General features: G+C 26.3%; 1 protein-coding gene across 1 annotated transcript; it reads left to right on the forward strand.

Annotated features, from left to right (window-relative positions):
* Positions 1 to 1166: 1166 nt before the first annotated feature.
* Positions 1167 to 23415, forward strand: LOC129981347 (prostaglandin E synthase 3-like). Its single transcript, XM_056092162.1, has 8 exons — positions 1167 to 1324; positions 3369 to 3485; positions 4623 to 4692; positions 11796 to 11891; positions 17407 to 17490; positions 17689 to 17736; positions 18565 to 18595; positions 22962 to 23415. The coding sequence occupies exons 1-8, from the start codon at positions 1311 to 1313 to the stop codon at positions 22979 to 22981; spliced, it is 480 nt and encodes a 159-aa protein (XP_055948137.1). The 5' UTR covers positions 1167 to 1310; the 3' UTR covers positions 22982 to 23415.
* Positions 23416 to 25091: the final 1676 nt, after the last annotated feature.

Here is a 25091-nt window from a genome sequence, read left to right on the forward strand (position 1 = left end):
AATGGATGATTTAATTTCAGAAGATAACCATTTATTGTCTTCGGTGTAATACCAACCCATTAGCACAAAATTTCCAACGATACTGTTGCAAGTTCACGATATTTTACGGATTCAATGTATCGAATAATTTTTTGAAGATATCGTACTGCATCTTATATCAATATGGAGTGTTATTTTCTCTGTGTGTGAAACTTTTATATCTGACCAAGGAAACAAATATCAAGATGTTTTTTGCGCAAATCAACATTTCATATTGTTTGTTTGTTTTTTTCATAAATCAAAAATTCTGAGGAGCTTATAAAATTGATTTTTAAAAGAGTAGGATATATTTAAAAAAAAATAAGAACTGAAAACAAAATAAAATCAAAGTAAAAAAATTAATTAGTCATTTAATTTTTATTACAAAATGAAATATATAGTCATTTTATTTTAACCAAATAAAAGATGTCAAAATTTAGCATTTCTGAAAAGAATCAAATCTGATTCATTAGAGACTGAATTCGAACGCAAGATTTCGCACAATTCTCTGCTCTTTCCCCAAAACTCTAAATGTTCAAAATTCATATAAAAAAATTAAATTTCAGCAATGAAATAAAAAAGGAATTTGATACTTCTTAAGTATCACGAAGTGACTTTTGATAAATAAACTAAAAATGCTGTAAATATTTCTTGGGATAATTTGATTAAATTTAAAAAAGAAACAAAAAAATGCAATTGTATATATTGTGTAAATATGATTTTCAATTCTTAGTTCTTTTCATTTTTTCAACTCAGGATCAAAGAAAATTAACCAATTTTAGACAGTTTATATTTGAGACTCAGATTATTTGGTCATCAAATGCCACTTATAAAAATATTATCTCAAATGTCATATATTAATATCATTCACATATTTATTATCTGAAAATAACCTCTCATGTAAATGAAACCTCACATTTAAGTATCAAAGTAGTTGCCATTTGGTCTTTTGGGCGACTTTCAGTTCAATAGCATTGTTTTAACTTGTTCATTTTAATAAGGAATCGATTAAGATTGGAGTTTATGAATTTATTAAATATTTTATATATGAATTTCATCTTATTCATGGTGAAATAATTTTAAGTAAATTATAGTTTTCGAAGAAGGAGTGTTTTTGCACTTCAAACTTTTCAAACTGAATCTGGCCGGCGAATTTATTTCTCTTAACTGCGCATGCTTTCGAGCGGTTTCTCTGTGACAAAAAAAACTCTGATAATTAACTAAAATTACTTCTAGAAAACGATTATTATTTCTCTTTAGGAATTTTTAAATAATTTTCTACTCTATTAATTATGGGAGACGATAGGTGAGATCTTTATATTTGTTTGCATGCTTGTATTATATATCTTTTTAAATTCTACAATGATAATGCACAATGCATGGCGTGCATTTCTTATAGGGAAAAACCCTTAGAATGCACCACCTTCTTTATTTTTGAATGCAGTTTCTTAAAAATTCTAAATTTTAAGTTGGATACTTTATTTAACAATCTATCGATCTTCAGTTATTAATTTTAATGAAGTCATGGAAAATCGGTTAATTAATGATGTAATTTTGTCTTAATCACTTATGGCCTTCATTCTTTTACAGAACCTTGCTTCCTTGTGATTCAATTTCCTATTCTAAATTTTCCCCATTTTGGAAAATAATAATAAATAAATAAATAAAGTAATAATCCTAAAGATTTTAATCGTTGACAGTGCCATTTCGTAAAATTTCTTATCGGGGTTTCTGTTCCTCAAATTAGACATGAAGAATTCTTAATTGTTAAACGTATTTATAAATAGTTTTAGAGCATACTACGTTAATTATTAACAGAATTATTGTATTTAATCTTATAGTGTAATGGTTTTTTTTTCAACAAATGCAATAATTTGAGTGAAAAAGAATTATGAATTTTAGTTGCAACATACCTTAATGTACTTACCTTTTTTTCATTTTTTTAAATTTAATAAATTTTTTATCGGTTTTCGTATTTTCTTCTCTGTATACTTATGATTTATTGCTTGAGATTGACATACGGTATTTCATCTATTTATATGTGAAATTGTTATCGAAGTATATATATTGTATTTTTTTCAGTTATTAATCCTCACATGTTTACAGTTAACTTGCAAAACTTCCATAGTGGCATTTAAAAACTTCTGTAGAACTCTCCAGTAATAAGGTCATCAGTGTATATTTTTGAAAATTCTAAAACTGTTATTTGATAACAATTTAAAATTACTGGTGCTTATTTTTAAAAAAGGGTAGGAAAATTGAAATTAATGTTTTTAGTACTAATGTCTGTAATCATGCAAGAAACAAAAAGCAAAGAAGTATATCTGTATTTTATTAAAGTTTTTCCAATTTCTCTGCTTTGTTGAATATGTTCATAAATTATCGGATTATATATTAATATTCATATTTTATCTTAAATAAATTTTTTAAAAATACTCAGGTTTTCTTTCTTTTTTTTAATTACGAAAACTAAATACTGAGATCAAATATAAAATCTTCAAGTAAGGTTATTGATATTATTTAATTTTTTCAAACTACAGGCTTTAAAAAATATCCTAAACCTGTTAACTACTATGAGTTTAACAAAGAAATAGGAACTTGCTACATATCATGGAAAGCTCCAGGCGTTGACTGTCCATGGAGTTTATATTCTTGTTTGTGGAGATTGAATTAGATTAGGGAATAAAACAATCAGTCTAAACAAAATAAAGCGCAAAATATATTAGTTCAATTAAAAGACTAAAATCCAAGTAATCTGTTATTGTCTAAGCAGAGAAAAAAAATTTCTAATTCATAAAATATCTATACTATATAGTAGTTGTACAAATTCATCCTGTTAAGATAATCAAATGCATGTGAAGTCCTTTGCATGCATGGTTTTTCAAAATATATAAGTCCATTAATTTCCAAGCAAAATCTTCTCACTTTCATCATTATAAATACTATGTAAGAAATGTCTGTTTTGGTTTCATTTTTACTTACTTCTTTCTATCCTTCAAAAGAATACAGAAACTGATATGAAAGTCACAGATCAAAAGATGATAAATAAAACAATGAATAATAACAGTATAGTAATCTATATTTAGAGGTTTAAAAGAGGTGTCTTTTAAATAATTAAAATGTGGTGAATAAAAACAGTTGCATTTTATCTCTAATTGGAGAATGAAATAAGGTTAAAACTTCTGGAAATGTCGATTGATAGTCAGTGAGCACATTTTCATTCATTTTGATTAGTTTTCAAAGAAATTACTTTATTTTTGTATGTTGCAAAACTTAGCTACATTTTTGACATGATAGATTTTTCATGATTGTTATTATTGCTTTGTTTCTAATTTAGTTTTTATTCACAGATTATTGCCACCTCCAGTATTTTGGGCACAAAGAAAGAACTTACTTTACGTTAAAGTACAATTGGAAGATTGTCGGAATCCTACAATAAAAGTTGAAAAGGACAGAGTTTATTTTAAGTAAAAATCTGTTTTTTAATACGAGTTTAATTGTATTTCATTAATGTTGTAAATGTCAAAGTGTATAATTTTAATGTTTTTTAATGTATTGAATTTGGTCTATGTTGTTATGTTGTCAATAGGGTTGATTTGATACCTAATTTTACTATATTAGTTGCGAGTTGATAGTGATATTCAACTGCAGTTGATGCCCAGTTCTTTTCCTGTCGTTATGAATATGGATTTTCATTCCTTATTGATTCTCACACTTGCATTGAAATTAGGATTGAGTTTATATCTGGTTTTATAGTTTATGGAACAGACTGATGCTTGATTATGCCTATCATCTTTGTGTAATTGCCCTGGACTTTTGTGGAATTTGAGTAGTTTAGAAGAGGAAAAGAAAGAATTTACTACTATAATTAATAGAGGACAATATATGGATTGTTTAGTGGCATATAACCATTACATGAAATAAATAGATGGCTAGTGCTGAAATATGTAATTAAAAGTCATGCATTCTCAAGGTAGCAACCTATACTATAATCAAACTTATACTTTGTATAAGAATCAAATAGTATTGTAAATGAATGAGCCCTTGGAGATTATCAATTAAATCCAAAAACTGAAAGACTACTGTCTATATCAGTTTTTATGTTCTTGATACGAAGTATAGTATATAGGTATGTTGGCTTATACAGAATCATTCAATCTTATTTGTCAGTCTTTTATACTTAAGAGTTGTTATGATTAAATATTGATATAACTTTTAAAAAAGAGTTTTTGTGATCATGCTTATGTGTATTATCAGAAAGATTATTTGTTATAAATTAAAGATTTACCTTAACTATACAATAGTGGAACTATAAAATGGAAATTGTCATAAAATTTGTGCTTTTAGAAGGCAACTTTTTCCAAATTCTTTTTAAACTGTTCAGATATATATGTTAGACATAACTGGAATAATTCAAATTGTATTTTCATTAATTAGAAATTGGTGTTCTATTATCCTATTAACAGTCTTTCACTAAGAAACTTGTGTAGTAATATGAGATTCTTCTGTGTTAGAATTGCTATATTAAAATAGTTTCCTTTCTTTAACTTCAGTTTTAAATTATATATGTATGATTGTAAATGATTAAATTACTTTTTTTGTAGGGGAAAAGGTGGAACTGAAAATAAGGATCATGAAGTAACACTTGAATTATTTAAAGAAATCAAACCTGAAGTAAGATTTTGTTTTTGAATACTTGCTTGTAACAGTATATAAAACTGGTTTTTTTTTTTTTTTTTTCCATATGCATTAAAAATTTAGTGATATTGTTATTTAATTCCATATATAGGTAAGACATAGCATTTCAATGCTCTTTCTATACTTAATTTTCCATTTAACCTCTTCAAACCTGACTTTTTAAAAACCGATTTTAAAAAATTTGATTTCAGGATCTTTTACCTGTGTTAGATCTCAGCTGTTCATGGGGGGGGGGATATTTGTTGATCAAACAATTTTAAGTCCCATAATTATAAGGTACACATATGTGTACCTCAGGTCTTAAGTAAGTTCAAGTATCGTCGACAAAAAAACTTTATTTAATTTCCTTGATTATTTTATGGCTATATTTTACCTATTTTAAGGCCTTATAAATGAAAAAAATTACAGAATTTATTATATTAATAATTATTAAATCTTATCATGAATGAAATTTCAATTTTTTAAAAATATTACATAAGTAATATGTAATATTAGTACTGTATTTTGAGCACTAGACTCTACTCCTAGTTTCTGTTCTGGATCCTGCGTTTGATGCATATTTATCGTCCATGTAGTGTTGCAGATGTGCTTGAGATATCAAGTCTATTTCTTTTAATGGGGTTGGGATAATTTGTCTTGCTCTTTTACGGTATTTTCACCAGAGGGTAATGAAGAAATCTCCAATGGTCTTTTAGTAGCATTTCCATTCTTCTATTAATTTGTTTTCATCCAAAGAAGATTTTTTTTACATGTTTCCCTTCTTGCTGATGAAGAGAATTCCCTCGTATTTCAACAGGAAAATATGAGGGAATGTTATGACTTTATACATTCGAAATTGCAACAAGGTCATAATATTTTTGGCTTTATTTCTATAGGTCTTCTTGTTACTTTACCACCATTTTATAGTATATTCATCAATTGACAACTACTAAATCTGTAAAATGAGTGAATACTCGTGTTGGCCATTTTTTTGTCCTTACTGCACATCCGTAATAAAGGTCAATGCCTCCCACATGCATATTATATGCTTTTACTATAGCAGGTTATTTTACATCAGCTTTATGTTTCAATTATTTTGACCATCTTCTGCCTGCTCCAATTGGCTCATTATATGTACATGTGGATAACAGTTCCGAATTTATTTTCTTCTTACTTGACAAGGCACACTTTACTATCATCTGTGACCCATTTTTCTCTTTTAATGCATTTGTCAGGTTTCATTATTTTCTATACACGAGAAACTCTATTGCTTCCCCTAAAATCAATTTGTTCTGAAAGTTCAATAATCTACTTTTGAGTTAAAGCCGCTTCAAGTGACAAATTATTATTAGCAATTAAAATTTCGTATATTCTATGCACTATATCGGATTGAAGTATCAATTACCGACTACAAGATAGCTATAAAATGAATTTACTTACTGAAGTCAAAACATTAAATATTTTAAAATTTATATCTTATTACATTGCAGAACATAAGAATTATTTATTATAAAAAAGATATGCAATATATTCAAGGACAAGAAATGGCAATTTGAAAACAAGCAGTAAGGAAATGAGCATGAAAACATCTGAGATACACATACGTGTACTATAGTTAAATTTGTATTTCCGCCGATTCTATTATAGATAACAAGATATAATTTGGTAATGATTTTAACCAGACACTTAGTATTTTATAAAAAATATACAAGAGTTTATTTTAATAAATATTAAAAAAAATGTACTTATATTTTCTGTGTTTTCTGTTCATCATTTCATTGATGTCTCTAATTAGTAGCAATGGATATGAAAAAAATATTGAACTGTAGTGCAATTTAAACGATGAAAAATGCAAGGTGCATTCATAAATGTTGAAATGCTTGTATTTTTTCATTAAAATTTTACTTTACTGGATAAGAAAAATGAAAAAAAATTGCAGATACACATATGTGTACCTCGGGACTGAAGAGGTTAATGTAATAATTATACGTTAACAATTTGTTAGAGACTGGAATTAAAAATCCAGTTATTGTAATGTTTGTCAAATTTAGGATAAATATTCTTCTTTTGAGGAAATTTTCCCATTAGCTGCCATTTCTTCTTTCCTGTCCAGTGTTATTCCTTTACCTATTATTGCATTAATTTGAAATATGGTTATTCTTCTGAGCATTTTAAACTGACTATCTCAAATTTTCTTAAAATATGAAAGGGTATACTATTGAATAGACTTGGAGAAAATATCAAATTTCATCTGATTTTAAAGTATAGTTATGTAAATATTTTTTTAATTTTCCCTAAAACTGTTGAGGGTTTTTTTTAATTGCTCTAGAAGCTCTCATTTTAAATTATGTAGCTGACAGAGGTGCCATTTCATAATATTTTTTATGCTTTTTCATATAGTATACAGCATATAATGAGCTAATAAACAAGAACTGTTAAAATTTAGGTAAAATTCAAATTCTTTTCAAAAGTATATATTTTAAAATTTATAATATGAATAACTAATATTGGTATAAATGATCTAATTAAATAAATTTCGGATGATGGTTTTTAAGATCTAAAACTTAATTTTTGTTATTATAGTCTGTATTTTCAATAGGTGGTTCAAGGTCACATTTCTACCTCATTATTGATTGTCTGGTACAAGTTACATGGTAGAAATATGACATTGAACCACCTATAGAAAATACACAGACTATAGTTGAATAATGCAGGTAAGAAATATTTACACTTACATGAAAATAAGTGTACCTACACACTTGAAGAAAGATTACAGTGTTCAATCTAAATTGAAACTTAATATTTAGCAGTTGATTTTAAGTACAATGTAATTTCTTCCAATAGGGGTTCAGTTTTGTCAGAATATCCACTAGACACACACAAAACATCAGCAATTGAATATAAGAATGCTATGCATGGTCCAGGTGAAAAATTATTTCATTAGACTCTTCGATTTCCTATAAAACATAACTAAGCCATCGGTTTCTTTCATAGATAGCTATGATGTAACCTGATATACCTTCTCATTTAAGTTTACCTAAAACTTTCAACACTTCCTTTTCCCAATTTTACATATAATCAAAAATGTTTATCAATACTTTTGATGTAATTTTAGAAATGAATATTAGTATTGCTATATTTGTCGGGTAGTCAGTGTGTGATCAAATAACTTCAAGAATAATTCTAATTCAGCATATTCATCTTAGGTTGAGTAGGCAGTCTACCTATTTTCATTTGCCTTTTCAAGGAGTTGTGGATGTGGAATTACTATGATTCTAGTGTTAAATACATATTTTATAGTCTGTTTATTTACAATAACCTTTAATTGTTAGTTTTTTAATATTCATTTTTTATAATAGAAATGATAAAAAAAAAAATGTCGACATTTTTAGTTAGTTTTTGAAGCACGAGTCTAAAGGATTTAATTGTTTTAGACTCATTAAATTGTTTGTTTGTAACTTATTAAATTGTAATTATTTCTTATTAAATCATTGTTTATTAATAATTAATCACAGCTCATTAAATTGCTTTAGACCCTTTTTTTTTGTTTGCATTCATATTTATTTTATTAGAAGAGCAATTTAGCAGCCACTTTATATTAGTAGAAAATGAGATATTAATTAAAAATAAGCATCACTTTTAAGTTTTTTTAACAATTTATCCAGCATCATCTAAAATTTATATTTTACCAAATAATTTACAACAACATTAATTATTCATAGAATAAATTTTAAAATGGGTACTTGAAAAAAATCTTATTTTGATTGATGGGGGGTGGGAATGTATATTAGCCAGTAATATGTTGTATACCACAAAGAAGAACATGAAAAATGCTGTAAACGACCTCTCCCATATTTTAAATCCATTTAGGAGAGCTTTTGGAGTCATTCAAAAAAATTTCCATTGATGTATTTTTGACAAATTTTTGAGACTTAACATTGATGTGATTTTAAAAAAAATGAGTTTGCACATTTTAATGAAGTTTTGGTATTTTTCCAAATCTATATAAATAATACATCTCTGTAAAGTTTCCTGAAAATCTTTGATTGCAAGGTAGATTTTATTTTAAAATTGTGTTGATTTGACCTGGAATAACCTAGTGAACGTATGGCATTTTCTATAAATCCATTGATGATATAAGATTGAAACTTCTTGAGGCTATTCATTCTGAGTAATTGATGTAAGTAAATTGAACAGTATGATTAAGTAAGACTCCATTATTTTGTATTTATCTGAAACATTCTGCATCACATACTTTTCAGTACAAATGTTTAGAATGGTGTATGTGATACATGGAACTCTTTTTGCTGTAGCTTTATTTTCTAGCTTAAGTACAATATCAAGATAATATTTTTATGTAAATGTAAACAGCTTTAGAGATGTCATTTGAATTTATAGTATAAAAATGTTAATAATCATTTTTATATTTCTATTGTTGAATGCCACTGCTCATCTAACAATCAGTAAATTTATCAATTTGATCTTAACATTTGATAAGATTCACTGTATCATTTTGCCTGAGCTCAACAATTGATGCCAATTATCTTAATAAATTGAATGTTATAAAATATTTTGCATGTAGAGCTTTTGAGAAAAATATTGTTCCTATTTTATCCCCATGACTTTATTTAGATTGTGATTTTATGAGGCTATTGTTTTTAAATAATTTGTTTAAATATATGCCAATGCATGATCTATGGATGAAGCTTTATGAAATTAAGGAATAAAAGGAAGGGGAAAAGGTCAGAGCTTGATTAAACAGATAAATATACAGACGATGAAAGGAAATCCATAGCTGTGTGTATTATGCTAGTTTTAGAAATTTGCTTTAATACCAAAAGAACTTGAACTTTTTTTTAATAACATTTAGAATTCTAGTTTTTATGGTCATAAGAAACTTCTAGATTTGATTTTATTAAATTGCCTTATTCATAAAATGTAATGCAAATTTCTTAAGAGCTAATATGCCACCAAACTTTAAAATTACTTAATTGTACATTATAAGCCATGAAGCTTATGAGGTAATTATGTTTAAGAAATCCGCCAAATGTGTTTCTTTGTTTAATTTTTATTTGCACTTTCAAATAACTTGATTTTATTCATTCATAAATTAATGATATATGCTGTTTAAGTGTGATAAGTCATTTTTTTTGGAATGGCTAAACTTGAAACAGCTAAATTAAAATGTTACTTTATCAACCGGATGTTTTTTAACTGTCTGGTCAAGCCAGTGACAACACCTGTTTTTAGCTTGACAAAAAAATTCTGTTAGATTAGTAAGGTCTTCAATTTTCAAATGTATTCTATAAAAATCTGATTAATATAATCATCAATCCTGCTTCACTCTGTTTTATTGTTTTTATATGATTATAGAATTTTATGATATTAAAAATAGTGCCTCTATATCTTGGGCATTTTTTTTTTTTTTTTTTTTTTCAAAAATTATTTTTAACTTTTTTAGGCATGCGAAAATTTCTCTTAAAAGGTGGTATTTAAATAGCTTCAATTTCATCGTTTATAGAAATATCTATGTTCTAACATTGAACAACAATTTAAAAAATATTTGTTAAAGAAAGATGTATATTTTGCCTAGATAGTCAGAAATATATATTATGGATTTTTTTTTTTTTTTTTTTTTTTTTGTATATATAAGATATATATTTTGTCCACTTTTCTTTGGCAGCCATATCAAATTTTTTTTTTAATTCTTCATTTGAAATTTTTAAAAATGTGTTTATATTTTTTAATATCATGTGTTAAACTTTATCAATTTTTTTGTATGATCAAAAGTTTGTACTTTGAATCTTAACTCTTTGGGCAGGAAAAAATATCTTGTTTCAAAAAATTCTATTAAAATATGTTGAGGAAGGTTTTGGAATGCTTAGAAGTTTAATGAATGGCATTCTGATATGTTTGTTTTTTCCATAAAATGAGGCAGTTACATTTAACAAAACTGTTAAAATCTTTTGCAATTTACCACACAGTTAATTCATATGTTAAGTGTTTATATAGAGTAGTATTTTATTAATTCATTATTACGTATTCTTGATACATGCTGTCAGAAAGTAATTCTGAAGTCATTTCTGTGGAATGACTGAACTAAAGCAGCAAAAATAAAATGTTACTTTATCAATCAGACATTTTTTAACTGTTTGATCAAGCCAGTAACAACACCTACTTTTTTCAGCTTTTTGAAATGAATCAACTCATCAGTCAAATCTCATTTATTTTAAGCAAAACTTCTGTATTGGTTTTAAAATAAAAGTAAAATTTAAAAGTAGGTTTTAATTGAATTTCCAATGAAAATTTGTTGAATGCATCCAGAAGCAAACCTGATTCATTCTGTATTTTATTATCTGGAAAGTAAATCTGAAGTATTTTTTACTGAAGTACTTTTACATGTTATGCAATCTTTTTCAAATGAATTGAAGAAAATTATTCAAATTATTTGTACATTTAAAATTTTTGCAGGTAAAAAGGATATAGAATATATTTTGTAATATTTAAATTTTGAATGTTTTTATTATTATTATTTTATTGATGATAGTTTGAAAATTTTTAATCTTTCTGGGCAGCTAAGTTTTTTGTTACCTTTTAATTATCAAAAGGTGTTCTCAACTTGTCTGCAAAATAAATTACTCTTTACTGAACCAGACTGGTTAACTTTCCTGTTTGGTCAAGAAAGAAGTTACAAAAATTGCATCTTCGTTTTATGAGAATTATATGATGACTTTGTATTATTTTGTTGTAATAAATTGCAAGACAGGCTGTGAAAACAGAAAGGTGATATTTAATGAGAAAAGAGGGGATTCATAACTTTTTTTAAGTTTTTGCCGATGTTTTATATATTATATGCATGTTTGTGTATTATGTAATGACTCTAACTTTTCTCATCAGTGATTTGAAGAAAAAAAATTAATTCTTAAGATGTAAAGAATACATTTTTCATATGAATTTTACTTATGTTTATGAAAAACATTTTTGTTTACTCTAGCAAAGAATTGCATTTGAAATTTGATATTACTGAAGAATGAATTTATTTCTAATGTACAGTTCATTTCAATTCTGTATAATTTTTTTTTTTTTTTTTTATCTTTCAGGAATCTAAATATTCAGTACGAGACAGAGCTACCGAATTTGTTTTAATTAAAGCAGAAGAAGAATACTGGAAAAGGCTTCTTAAGGAGGATAAAAAGGTTTATATATTTTTTTTTCTTTCATGATAATAGTTCAATTACTTAATGTGTTTATTATAAATTTCAAATTTGTTTTATTATTTTTTATATTATTGTAATGTAATATTCATATCTTTGATAAATATTTGGTATAAAACTCATTTGAAGAATTTTCCTTTTTGTCAAGAAGGGAAGGGGGAGAAAACCCATTGCATGTATATTCCATATTGGTGAAATATGGATGGGATCAATTAATTATAAAGTTTCATATGTTTTTCAAAATAGCGCTGTGGTGAAAAAAAGTTGTGTATCTGATGTAACATCATGTAAAGGTGGATTGATTGCAGGGTCTTAAGTCCTACTCATAGATAATATACATATTAATATATCTTCAATTTCCAAAACCAGATAGGTTTTGTTGATATTTAATCTATGTTGAAGTAATAAATGTCATGAAGAATATTGAGATGGACAACTCGGTTCCATACACAGTACCATATTTGTGGATCACTTGCAAGAAAAAGGGCATCATTATCTTGCATATAAATTATTTTAAAGATTATTTTTTTAATATATTCTGATACTTTTTACATAATCCAAATATTCTGCTATTAAGTTGCCAAACGTGTTGGGCTGTAATCACTTGGCCAATTGCAAATTAAACAGTAGTTTTCACTTATAGTGAAATAGTAAAAATTGTAATGTACTTTCCCCCCCCCCTCTTAAAAAATTTTTAAACAATGAAAATATTGTAATATGTTTTGATGAAGCCTTGGAGCATATTTCACAAGATATTTGAATTCAACATTTGTAAGGTATTCCACTGCTTTATATTTGATAATCTTAAAAGAAGTTATGTCAAGTTTGGACATAGTTACTTTTTACAAATAAATATGGACCAAATAAAAATTTAAAATTTTTAAAATATTAAAGAATTTTCATGTAAAAATCACTGTAAAATTTTATATATAGATACTTGTGGGCTATACATAATCCATGGAGCATTTCAGTATGGATATAAATCTTCGAGATAAAAAGTAGATGTTATTTTAATAGTAACATGTAGAATATTTTAAAGATAATCCAATCGGATGTGTCGATTTGCTGGAATCTACATTCTTCTTAATTGCCATTAAAATTTTGTTTTGTCTGCTAGGTAGAACACATCAGTGTTTGTGAACATAATCTAAATGTTTGACAACATAAAGAAATGCATAGATTTTGTTTAAAAATAGCTTTTGTGGTTTGATGATCCTAGAAATCTAAAAGAAAGACCAAGAATTGAAGGGAGGGGGGGGGGGGTCAATATTGGAATAGTGACAAGTTATTTGATTTACTAGTGGGGCTATTGAAACTGAAAAAGGAGACTTACTTTTGCAGCTTGTTTTATATTTATGAAGAATACTATTAAAAATATATATATTTATATGAATGTCCAAAAATTTTGCTATTTTTAAAGCTGTATGTTGTTTAAATGCACATTTATCGGAAGAACCAATGCAATGCTATGTGAAAAAAGAATGGTTGTTTTGCTTCAACATAATTATTTGAAAACAGAAATAAAGTCTAAAGAATTTTCTGATTTAAATTTTTTTTAAGTTGCAAAAATAATTTTTGTGTTGTCTCTTGACACTGCTGCTGTGGAAAGGGGTTTTAATATCAACAAGGATATGCTTGTTGAAAATTTAAAAGAAACTGGTTTAAACTGTATGATGTTAACTGGTCTAAAAACTGTATGATGTCATAAACTGTTATGAGGTGTTTTAATTGTTGAAATTTCAAAAGATTTGTTTCAGTATGCTAAATTGTCCTGTATTAGGTATTATGTAGATTTAGAAAAGCAGAGAAAAGTTCAAGGGGAAGTAAAAGTTTTACAAATGTAAGGGACATTTAAAATAAAATTGTTACAAAAGAAAAGAAAAATGAAACTTTTTAAAAATCTCCAGAAACTGATGCCCGAATATATGAATGTGCAAGAATAAATTTTTTAAAAAATTCTAGTTGTGTAGTGTCATAAAATGTGCTTAATTTTCTCGAAGTGCAAAGGCAGCATTTTATTTGTTTTGTTTCCTGACACTTAGATTACAATAATCTGAAAGCATAATTGTATAGGCTTGTTTATCAGATGTATCAAGGAAGAAAACAAAGAAAAGGGAAGAACTTGCTCTAGGAATTGAAGTTGAGCTAGATCAGGGGTGGGCAACCAATATTAAGATAGTACTTAGGAGACCCTCCCACTCTTTCTTTGACTATGTACATTGCTGTTTGTTAAAATATTGGAATAGTTACCCAGAAGGGGCAGTAGAAATATGTGTCATACCATACTTGTTGCGGCTGGGAAAATGTACTTTTGAAATTTTTTAAACATTAAAAGAAAAAATGTCATGCGTGAGATGTTGAAGAATTTACTTAAGTTATGCCTATTTAGTGTATGTTTAACCTCTTATGTACTGTTAAAGAATATGCAGATTGGTCTGATGAGCAGGAAATAAAAATACAATAGTATGAATTTGTGCCAAAGACATGTATTGGTGGAAACTGTTGTAAAGGCACTTGAAGTGAAGCTTCTTTAGTATGTTAAGTATTCGGTCATCATTCTCTTTAATATGTTGTTTTGGAGCAACACCTTGAATGACTTATTAGATTGATTTAAATGTACTATACTGAAATGCAATTCACCTCGATGTGTAATAATGTTAGCCAAATACATAAAATCTAGTCCGATAGAGATTTTAATTTGTTTTCAATGTATGTATTCCAAAAAATTTTAAATGACCCCATCCATTTAAAAATTATTTGTCAGTCTCGTGAAATTTTAGTTTTTACCAGAGGACACAAAAACTGCTAGTTCTGGTACTAAAAACTTAAACAAAATTATAAAGTTTTGCAAAACTTTTATTCTTCAGTGTTTAGATACTATAATTTTTATAATGAATTTGCCTTTTATTTATATATGTAATAAAGAAGATAGACCACACCTCTTCCCCCCCCCCCTCCAAAAAAAAATTCCCCTTTACGTATAATGGTTTGAGTTGATTGAGAAAGCAATGCACAACATAAACCATTGAAGTTAGGAACATAAAATTTGGAAAGTTACTTCTTTGGTATTACAAGTCTGTTAAGAATGGATATTTCAAAATTTTGGAAGTTTAATTTAAAAAAACAGAACTTGAACACATTGTCAATGTAAGATCAAAGCACCATTGCAAAAAATTATTTTAAAAGTTTACAAAAAGCTTTTCTATTTAACCAATTTTGTTTGCATTAATACATTTTCTCTCCTGTTTTACAAATTTTCGAAAAATTAGTTTGGGACATAAATTGTAATGATTTTTATTATAATGTAAATCAAAATAATATCATTGAGGGGGGGTTTCCCCCACTGTACAATCGCGATAAAAAAAATTTGCTTTCTTTCCTTTAATTAAAGAAATTTTTATAGAAGAAGAAATTCTTATAGAATTTTTTTCCCCCGATGAAATCTCCTTTTATATATGTTGTCTTATCCTGAGTAACACCCAGCATAAAGCCATTGAAGTTAGGAGCATGATATTCGGGGCACTAGAGATGGCACACTAAGAAGGGTTTTCTCAAACTTTTAATTTGAAATTTAATTTAAAAAATAGAATTTTAATGTGTTTTCTTCATAACATCAAAGCATAATATTGCATAAAAATTATTTTAACACAGTTTTAAAGATTTAAAAAAGAATAGCTTTTGAATAATAAGTTTTGTTTGGTTCAATGTAATTTTTAAAAAATAATTTCTGAGAAATTAGTTTTGTTTATAATTTATAACAAATTTTTATTATAATGTAATTTAAAATGATATTGCTTCTTTGAACCATTCAATCACATTATTCTATATCGGTTAAAATTTCAGTAAAAGAAGAAAAAAAAATACTTTCTTTGCTTGAAAAATTTTAAAGCATGCTTATTGAATAAAATTCTTCATGTTATAAATTTTGTTAAATTTTGAATGAATGCTATATATTGCCTCATGCTGACTTCAAGAAAGATTTTTAAAAAAAGACTTTAATTGGCATTTTTATTTTCTGGTATACAAAATTTAGAGAAAATATTGCAATCGTCAAAAGATTTGAACTCATGATTTTAAGGAGTCACCACTTTTTATGCCTCCTTGTATTCTTAAACATATTTGTGGAAAATATCTGTCTGTGACAAAGATAACTTTGAGGCAAAAACACTTTGAGTTAGAAGGGTGAAATTTAGTATACTGTCTTCACACAACCTAACTTGTAGATTTCAATCAAATTTTCAGCAATATCTGTTTTGAGGAAATCTATTTGTCTGTTCGAATATAAGTTAGCATGATAACTTTAAAATGAAAAGAACTAGATAGTTAAGATTTGGTACACAGATTTAATATCTGTTGTATAAACATCTGTCAAAATTTGAGCCAAATCCAAAAAGGAGTTCATCGCATGTTGATCTGTACTTTCACAAATATGTAACCGCACTAACTGAAAAATATAGCAACTTAAATATATCAAATTTGGTATGTAATTTTGCGACTATAAGTGTAGTTTTGTGTCAGCTTTTTGTTTTAATCGGGGAGAATGTCTAAAACTCAAATTCGCTTTTCGGATAATTTCAACTACATTCCAGGGATGCTTATTTGGAACATGGCATTATTCTAAATAAGCATTCCTGGCATTTTATAAGATTGTAAAGGTGAGTGAGCGCAGGGAAAAGTTTACTCTTTCCGTCCCAGCCATATTGGATCTTAATTGTTGTTGCTTATATAAAAATCAAATACAAAATTTATAGTTTAGCTGAACTTCTACATCACTATCAACATTTTCAGAAATGTTGTATCTATCTGATATTTTATTTTAATTTTAAGAAATGTTGAAAATGTTCAGATCTTTATTGTTAATCTTGTAAAAGTTCACTAAATCTTTTGATAATAATGTTTTCATTTTTATAGTCATTTCTATGCTTTTGTCAAATCCAAAAAGGCATAATTTTACAATAGATGTTGTACAAATACAGAAATAAATGTTAAAATTTTAAAAAATAAGCATCTAAAATTAAGATTTTTTTCAATAAAAACACTATGCATTATTTTAAAAAAATACTATACTTTAAGGGCTAAGGTGCTTAAAAGTACTTGATTTTTGCAGCAGTTTCTCACTACACACCCTGTGTCTTGCTAAGTTCTAGGTGTGTGTGTAAATATAAATATTCTTTTAATAAATTATTATTTGGAGTAAGGTTAAATTTTTTCTCTTTCCTTGTTTTTTCCACTTATTAAAACTGTGGAGTATTGTCATTCCTTTATAACCAGCACATGAATACTGGTATAATGGAATAACAATTTCCTCTTATATTGCATAAATGTATAGGGAAAAACATATAGATTATTTTTGTTGTTGTTGTTTGTTTAAAATTTGAATGGCAATCCTGTCAAGCTTTAAAAAAAAAAAAAAAAAAAAAAAAAAAGATTGATAAAGTAAATTCTGAAATTTATGACTTGATTTTTAAAGCAGTGAATTTTTATATAATTATTTTAGTTTCATTGGTTAAAAGTTGACTTTAACAAATGGAAGGATGAAGATGATTCAGATGATGACGTTGATAGTACAGATTTTGAAGAGGTAACTTATGATTGTTATATATATTATATATATTTCGTTATTTATCTTTCATAGATTTAATATAAATTATTGCGATATCAAAGTTTCTAAATTATTAAAGCTATCGTATTAATGACATATTTGAATTAGTAATTCTTTAATTTATAGTTTCGCTGCTTAATTTTCTGATTTAGTGTTAATTTTGTTTGAAATTCATAGATGATGCGCAAAATGGGTGGAGGAAGTGAGGGTGCTGACCTTAATTATGTAAGTTAGCATTTAATTGTTTGTTTGACTTCATTACTTGTCTTTTTCTTCAGGGCATCTCTTAATTTTTTCATATGTATGGTACCATATTTTTTTATTTAAAATATCTGAACATTTTGTAATTGTATATAATTTCAGAATCAAGATTATGAATTCATATGATATTTAAATCATACTCTGTTATTCCTACCTTGGCAAATTTATTTAAAGAAATGCTTTTAATTTTTGCCTCATTGTAATATTTTTAAACATTATTATTAATTGTTTAAAAACCCTTCAAGTTTACTTAGATATTTTGTTCCTTTACGTTCGGGTGAAATAAATTTATTTTATATTTTACCATTTTTTAATAATTTTTAAATTTTATTCAATAATTTTTCGTTAATATTTATGATGGATGTAATCACAAAAGTTAAGTTTAAAATAATTTGTCCATTTTCCTCAATATTGAGTAAGAAAGACAGTTACTCTAATATTGTATTTTTTCTTATTAATTTTAAAATTTATAGTATTAAAGGGATATAAAGAACTGTAGTGTCATTTACCCATCAATTATCACTATCAATAACTTGCATGTTTTACTCTGAAAATTGATCTTGAAGTTTGAAATAAGTTTGTTTGAAATAAAACTGGCAATTTTCAACTTGATACATTTTTACTATATTTTTTTTCCATCAATATATATTATATGTAAATATTAGATATTATTAACTGTCTTTCCTATTCGTTAACTTACTAATAGTTATAAAAGAATCCTCTTGCTAATAATTTTGAAATTTGCACATATAATTACTGCTGATCTTTAATATTTTTTCTTGCTTTATATAGGATGATGCCCCTGAGGATAGCGATGATGAAGGTATGACATTTTTAATTATAAACATTTTTTACTCTTTTTATCTGTGATTCCCCCCCCCCCTACTGATTCTGATTAATTGTTTGTTGATTAAAAACTATTCAAGCCTACTTACTTCTCTTTCAATTTGTTCTGCAATATAATTTTTATCAATTAATATGCTGTCAAGTTTTCTGTCATTCCATATTTTACTGTAATAAGATTTGTTGAATTCATCCAGATCGTCGACATAATCAGTATCACTACAAAAAAAATTTTACTATCCAAAGTAATTTTCAGTTAAAGTGTGCTTGACTTTACTAGAAGTTTGCTTAAATATTGAATTTCAGTATAAAACTTTATTTTATAAGAAAAAATTCTAATACATATTTCAAAAAGGTAATTTCCCGAAAGCTACAATTTATAGAATTGAAGGCAGCTGTTTTCAGGAAGGATTTTCCATGCACAAAATGTCCAAGAGTTTTTTCTTTTTGCTATCAAGTAATCCATTTCAGCACAGCCTGGTATATAAAACTATGCAATTCTGACTTAGATTTGCAATTTTTTTCATATAAATTTAAAAATTAACTATATTATAGGAACAAATATTTCACTATAGAAACTAATTTTTAATCTTCGTATTAAAAAAATTTTGAGGGGGGGAATGCAAAATTGCAGGTTTTAATAAATTTAATGTATTAAATTGATAAGTTTTTGTAGCATCATCTCTCCTAATTAAAGAATATTATTCAGTAAAATTATAAAAATGATTTAAATTATAGCTGCACACTTATGTTTTAGTGCAAAATTTTACTCATTTTTGCTAATTGAAATGAAGTATTTAAAACAACTAAAAACATTTGTATAAATATAGGTAGTTGCTTTGCTTTACTTGCCCAATATAATGGGTGATAGTTTAATGAATTAAATTTGATCTATAAATTCATTATAGAATATTAAGAGCATTCATAACATATATTTATCAGAATATCTAATTACAACTTGAGTAATATTGGCTTCATAATCTTAACTGTTTAAGAGGGAACTATTTTTAAATGTTATAGGCGCATGTATTTAATAAAACAAATTAATTTGGGTTATGTCTTTATGCATTAGAATTGTTGGTGCTTATTGCTCTTTTGTCTTTGAAGAATCATATATTAATATCAGTGTGGTATTTTATATTTAAAGGGGATTTTGTTGATCTCTGAATGAGCCAGAGTACATTGTCAAACCTGTGCCTAGCACAATTAAGTAAATTAATTCAAATTTTATGGCCTTGAAATTAAATTACTCGGTGCATAGAGTATGCTTCTTCTGCCACCTTTTTTCTCTTTGTGTTTGCTCTCATCTCGGTAAATGTCATCATATCTAGTCAGTCCCAGGCTGAACCATTCAGCCTAGAGCTACTAAATTTAGCACATGCATACTTTGGACAATAACAACGTGCACTTTTGGGTAATTTATTAGAATTTTATATAAGGATTTAAGCAGTTTTTTAACTTTTTTCATTTTCATTGATGCATATTTTTTTTGTTTAAATATTTATATTTAATATTGAGGATTAATTTTTAATTCTTCAAAAGTATTTTGAGCAGAATTTATAACATTATATTTCATTATTGGAATACTAATTGTTTCCATTGTTGCTGCTAGTATTTCATCCTGGCTTGTTTCTATTATTAATGGTTTGATTATTTATCCATATTGAGTTTCTATATGATACATGCTTTTAATCAAATTTTTGTATATTGTAGCAGTTACAGGTTAATTTCAGAATTAAGAAATAATAAATAAAAAAATTGAATTAGGTGAATTTTTTATTGAACAGTCTTCTGATATATTGCAAAAACCTTGAAATATAATCTGTGGGACATGCTTTAGAAATGAATAGAAATTTAATTTCAAATTTAAAAGTACACATTTTATCCTTGATTATAGAAAATTAAGAATAATGTAATGGTCTGGAAATTGTAGAAGTTGCATGTCTATCAAAATTTGATGGTTACTTTGCAAATTAAGTCATTAAAATTAAGTTGTTGCAGTTTTAATAATTCCAACAAACCTACCAATTATGAAAGGTTGCTAAGGAATAAATAAATAACTATGTATATAAGAATTCATATACTTTCAAAACAGGATATTTCATGCAATATAACTTAACAGATACTTATTTTAATTGCACAATTTTCATGTTATAATGCAGCTAAATGGATAAAACTATAGAAATGAAGAGTATGGAAAAACAACCAAAACCCTGTTATATTCAAATTAAAATTTCTATCGTTTTCAAGTGGTTAACACAATTTAGTTCCTCAAGTGTTCTAACTCATTTTTAGTTTTGTTGATGGTATGGATATGAAGTGAAATCACTTCACCCCCTCTAACTGCAATTCTTTTCTCTCCAAAAGATAGTGTTGTCACTTCACTAAAAGTGTAATTCAGTGAAAAAAAGAGTAACAAAAGTATTCTTCAAACACTGGTCCTAATTAATAGTGTGACTGAACTTTGCAAGAAGCAGTCAGTAGTCTAAACACTATCCACGGCTTTTATATGAATATTTTTTTAAGAATAAAAAAGGGGCTAAACCTATCCTAAAATCTGTTTAGTTGAAGTTTTTGCACGGAATTTTGTCACCTGTAATATATGACTTCATTAATAGATTTGAAAAGAAATTGAAAATTTTCTTTATGCAATTTTTCTAATTATAATGATTAATTTATTATTTGACATAAATTACATTTGAAAATGCAACAAATTTCAACTGTCATCAATATAGAACAGCGGTAAAAAAAGGATTAGATGGAAAATGTTGAAAAATCAGATATTTCCTAAAAATTCTTCATAGATGTATTAAGTCACTTTTAAAATATAATAAAGCATGCTCTTGAATTTCTTCCATTATCTCAAATGAATTAGTTTAAAAAAAATAAAAATGGATTCCTTGACTTCATAAGTTGTTTGGACAATGAATGATATATAGCATTATAAAAGTGTATAGGAGTTAGGGGATGCTTATTACTTCATAAACGAAACAAAACCAAAAAAAAGAAAGAAATATGAGAATATGCATAGTTCAGACACAGAAATGAAATCTAACTGTCCTATTAATACTGTTGAGCATTAATGAATTAAATGGGATACTACTAATCAGTTATGTAGAAATTTGACAAGATATGAAAATTAGTTGCTAAAATGTAATATTAAATTTTTCTTAATTGTCAAAATATAATAATGGCTCCCATTCTTGAAATTTTTTTTGCTAAAAATAGGTTTTACTTTTTGATTGCAAATTTTTCTAATCCCCCAGTTGTTCCTACAAATCTTGAAAAGGTTGTATTTGATCAAGTTCATTTACTTTCTTTTTAAGAATAATAATAATTTATTCATTACAGAAAGGAAGAAATTGACTTGTATAAAATTGCATTTCCTTCTTGCTAACTTCAAGTAGAGTAATTAACAAAAAGAAAGCTAGAGCAATCAATATAAAAAATTTTAAAATGTGCTGCGATGACATATTCTTACAATTCATGACCATAAATCAATCAGCCTGCTTAGAAAAATTTTATTTTAATAAAATCACTCCCAGATCCACTTATTATGATAGTATAGATTTAATAGTTACCATGAATTTATTTTTAATATTACTGAATGTCAGGTAATTTGAAAATTGTTATATTTTTTATTATAATCTCTTAAAAGCACATTATCCACATTTAAGTAAAAGTGTAAACAGATATATAGTGCAATATCTTTTTATCACATTAGTAGCATTTTAAAATTATAAATTTTGAATTTTTTTTATCATTTCTGCAATTAGTGAAATCTCTTATTTTATTAAATTAAAGCTGGAAAATAAATTCTTTAAGGGTATAAACCACTTTAATTCCCCTATCAAGTAATTTGGTATGTATTTTAAATAGTTTTATGGCTGATAAGAGTTGTAAATTTATGCAGAGGAGAAATTCTGTCGAATAGTAAGTGAGTGTTAATTCAAAATGCAATTACGTATTATAATTGTTTTAATCTGTATTTACATCAATCAGATCATCAAACTCTTTTTTAGAAAAAGATTGGGAAATTTAATAAAAAATAGAATTTTTTGAAATAATCGTAAAGGTTAAAGATCTATGAGACAAATTACTAAACAATCTGGATGAAATCTAAATATGATTAAAAATTGTTCTGTAAAAATTTGAATTTTTAAAAATTATTTTTACTCTATATTTTTGTTACACAAAAATTATGATTTATTTTTACTTTTCTCGAGTTTATAAATTTTTTAATTTTGTGTAGATAAAACAAGAAATTTATATCTGTGTATTCATAATTGTGACCACATTTAATGATTTTATTTTTAAACTAATTTATTTTTGTTCATCTTTTTCAGAACTTCCTGATTTAGAGTAACATCACATTGTGGAAGAGCTTCAGTTTACAGACTGTAATATTCACATTTAATTTTCCTTTCATAAGTCACATTTTTTGATAAAATGTATAAAGCAATTGTGACTTTGAAAAAGTTTTAATTGTTGCATACTTCTAACAAGCAAGTTTCATTCCATTTGAAACTGCATGCTGTTGCCTGCATTGCTCGTGCCAAGCATGTATAAAAGCTATGCACTTTCCAGCAAAATGTTTTCGTCACACCACATTTCATATTGAGTTAAAGAAATCTTTTTTTTCTGAAGTTTTTCTGCTACTCGATTCTGTATGAATCTTCATTTTTTTTTTAATTTTTTCCCCTTTCAAATCAGCTGATAATATGTAAACTAGGTATTTTGTTAATTGGCAGTTAATGTACATTTGCTCTGTTTATTTCAAATAAAAATAGTAAATAACCATTTTGTTGAACTTTTTTGATGTTTTCATTTTTTGAAAAAAATTATATTCAGAGACAGTAGATGAAGTTGATAGTCTTGATGTAAAAATTTATTTTTAACTGAATTTTCACTTATATTTTTTAAGTTTCTTCTATTTTAATATGATTACTTGTAATCGTCTCTGAGGAGCTGTCAAATCTTGTGAAAATTACATTAATTTCTTTCTTGGTCTTCCTATAATAACCTCAGCTTATATAACCAGAGTAATTTTATCTGTTTAATTGAAATAACAGATGCCTTTGCCTCATAATATTGCCTTAGAAAACAATCTCTCTGTACAAGACATATGTATATTTAATCATTCCACACATTCAGACGTATGTTTTCGTACTTTTAAGTGATAGCTTCTTTATAGGATTTAGTCCTGTGTATTTGAATTTGTTCATTACATTCTGTAACTGAAACCTACTGATCTACAATTGTATTCTTACCAAATACTTTGTTTACATGTATCTAGTGAATAAATTTCATTAACTATACAGATTTTTATTTCTTATTCAGTGTTTTGAAAATAATTATGCATTACATTTAAAGTAAGTTAGAGATCTAGTGAAATAGCATTGATTGATTATGAATTAGAATCTAATTGGACAGCAGGTTGTTGAAAACTTGAATTTCTTAATGTCATAAAGGGAAAAATTTCTAAAAGTATTTTTCATTCAAATTTCATCTTTAGGACGGAAAAAAAAACTTATTCCTAATTACATATAAATAAGAAGGTAGAATAAATTTATAATAAGAAACAATAAAATTTATTTAAATTTTTATACAAATTTTGATTATAAAATTTTTTTGTGCTGTTATTGGGAAGCTTTACAGATACTTATATTAAAGGATGTTTATGTTTGCACAAATCCACATAGGCATTAGGAACCTAATTAAAAGTTAGGAATGTAATGGGTTTCTTTTTTTTTTTTATACTAGATTTGCTTGCTTAAATGACTATATTAGTTTATTTCAAAAATATATTGAGATTTAAATAGAATGAAATAATTTTATTTGGTCATACTATTATTAAAAAAATTGCAAATTAATTACTCTTTTATGTATAATGCTATAAAAGTGGTTTATTAATGTGTATTGATATTTGTTTTAAAATGGAGAATTATTTATCAAGGCAGATGGTAGTAAGCAGTCAAATTACTTACAGACAGTTTCATTTTGCATGTTGTTACAGCTAATATAAGTAAGCCCATTTAATAAAAGATTGATGTTCCATCTCATTTTTAATATTTAAAATATATGCACATGTATATTAAAAGCACATAAAATGTCAGGATTATTGTGAGTGGAAGTGAATTAGAAAGTCAGTACATGAAATAAAAAACTGCTAATGAAAGGAATTAGCTTTCTATATATATAAAAAATAACAATGAATATGAAATCTTAGTAGATTAATCTATTGATTCATAAAGCTAATTTCAAGGATATGATGGTTTAAAATCTTGAGTATAATCCACTCTTCTATTGTTGGATATTAGTCCTTGAAATCCTAACCAAAGAGTCCTCATTGCATTTGGTAAATAGTACAAGTTCTAAATTAAAATTCCTTTATCAATACACGTCAGTTGTGTAGTTCTGTTCTGAATTGGTTATTCTCTCAAAACTAATGCTTTGGTAATAATAGATGCTTAAAA

Source organism: Argiope bruennichi, chromosome 8 (assembly GCF_947563725.1).
Source record: "Argiope bruennichi chromosome 8, qqArgBrue1.1, whole genome shotgun sequence".
NCBI lineage: Eukaryota > Metazoa > Arthropoda > Arachnida > Araneae > Araneidae > Argiope > Argiope bruennichi.

Excerpts from the sequence above, each read along its gene's own strand:
- LOC129981347 (XM_056092162.1), top strand. Across the intron at positions 3,486-4,622 it reads AAGGACAGAGTTTATTTTAA|GGGAAAAGGTGGAACTGAAA; the intron begins GTAAAAATCTGT and ends CTTTTTTTGTAG. Across the intron at positions 4,693-11,795 it reads TTAAAGAAATCAAACCTGAA|GAATCTAAATATTCAGTACG; the intron begins GTAAGATTTTGT and ends TTTATCTTTCAG.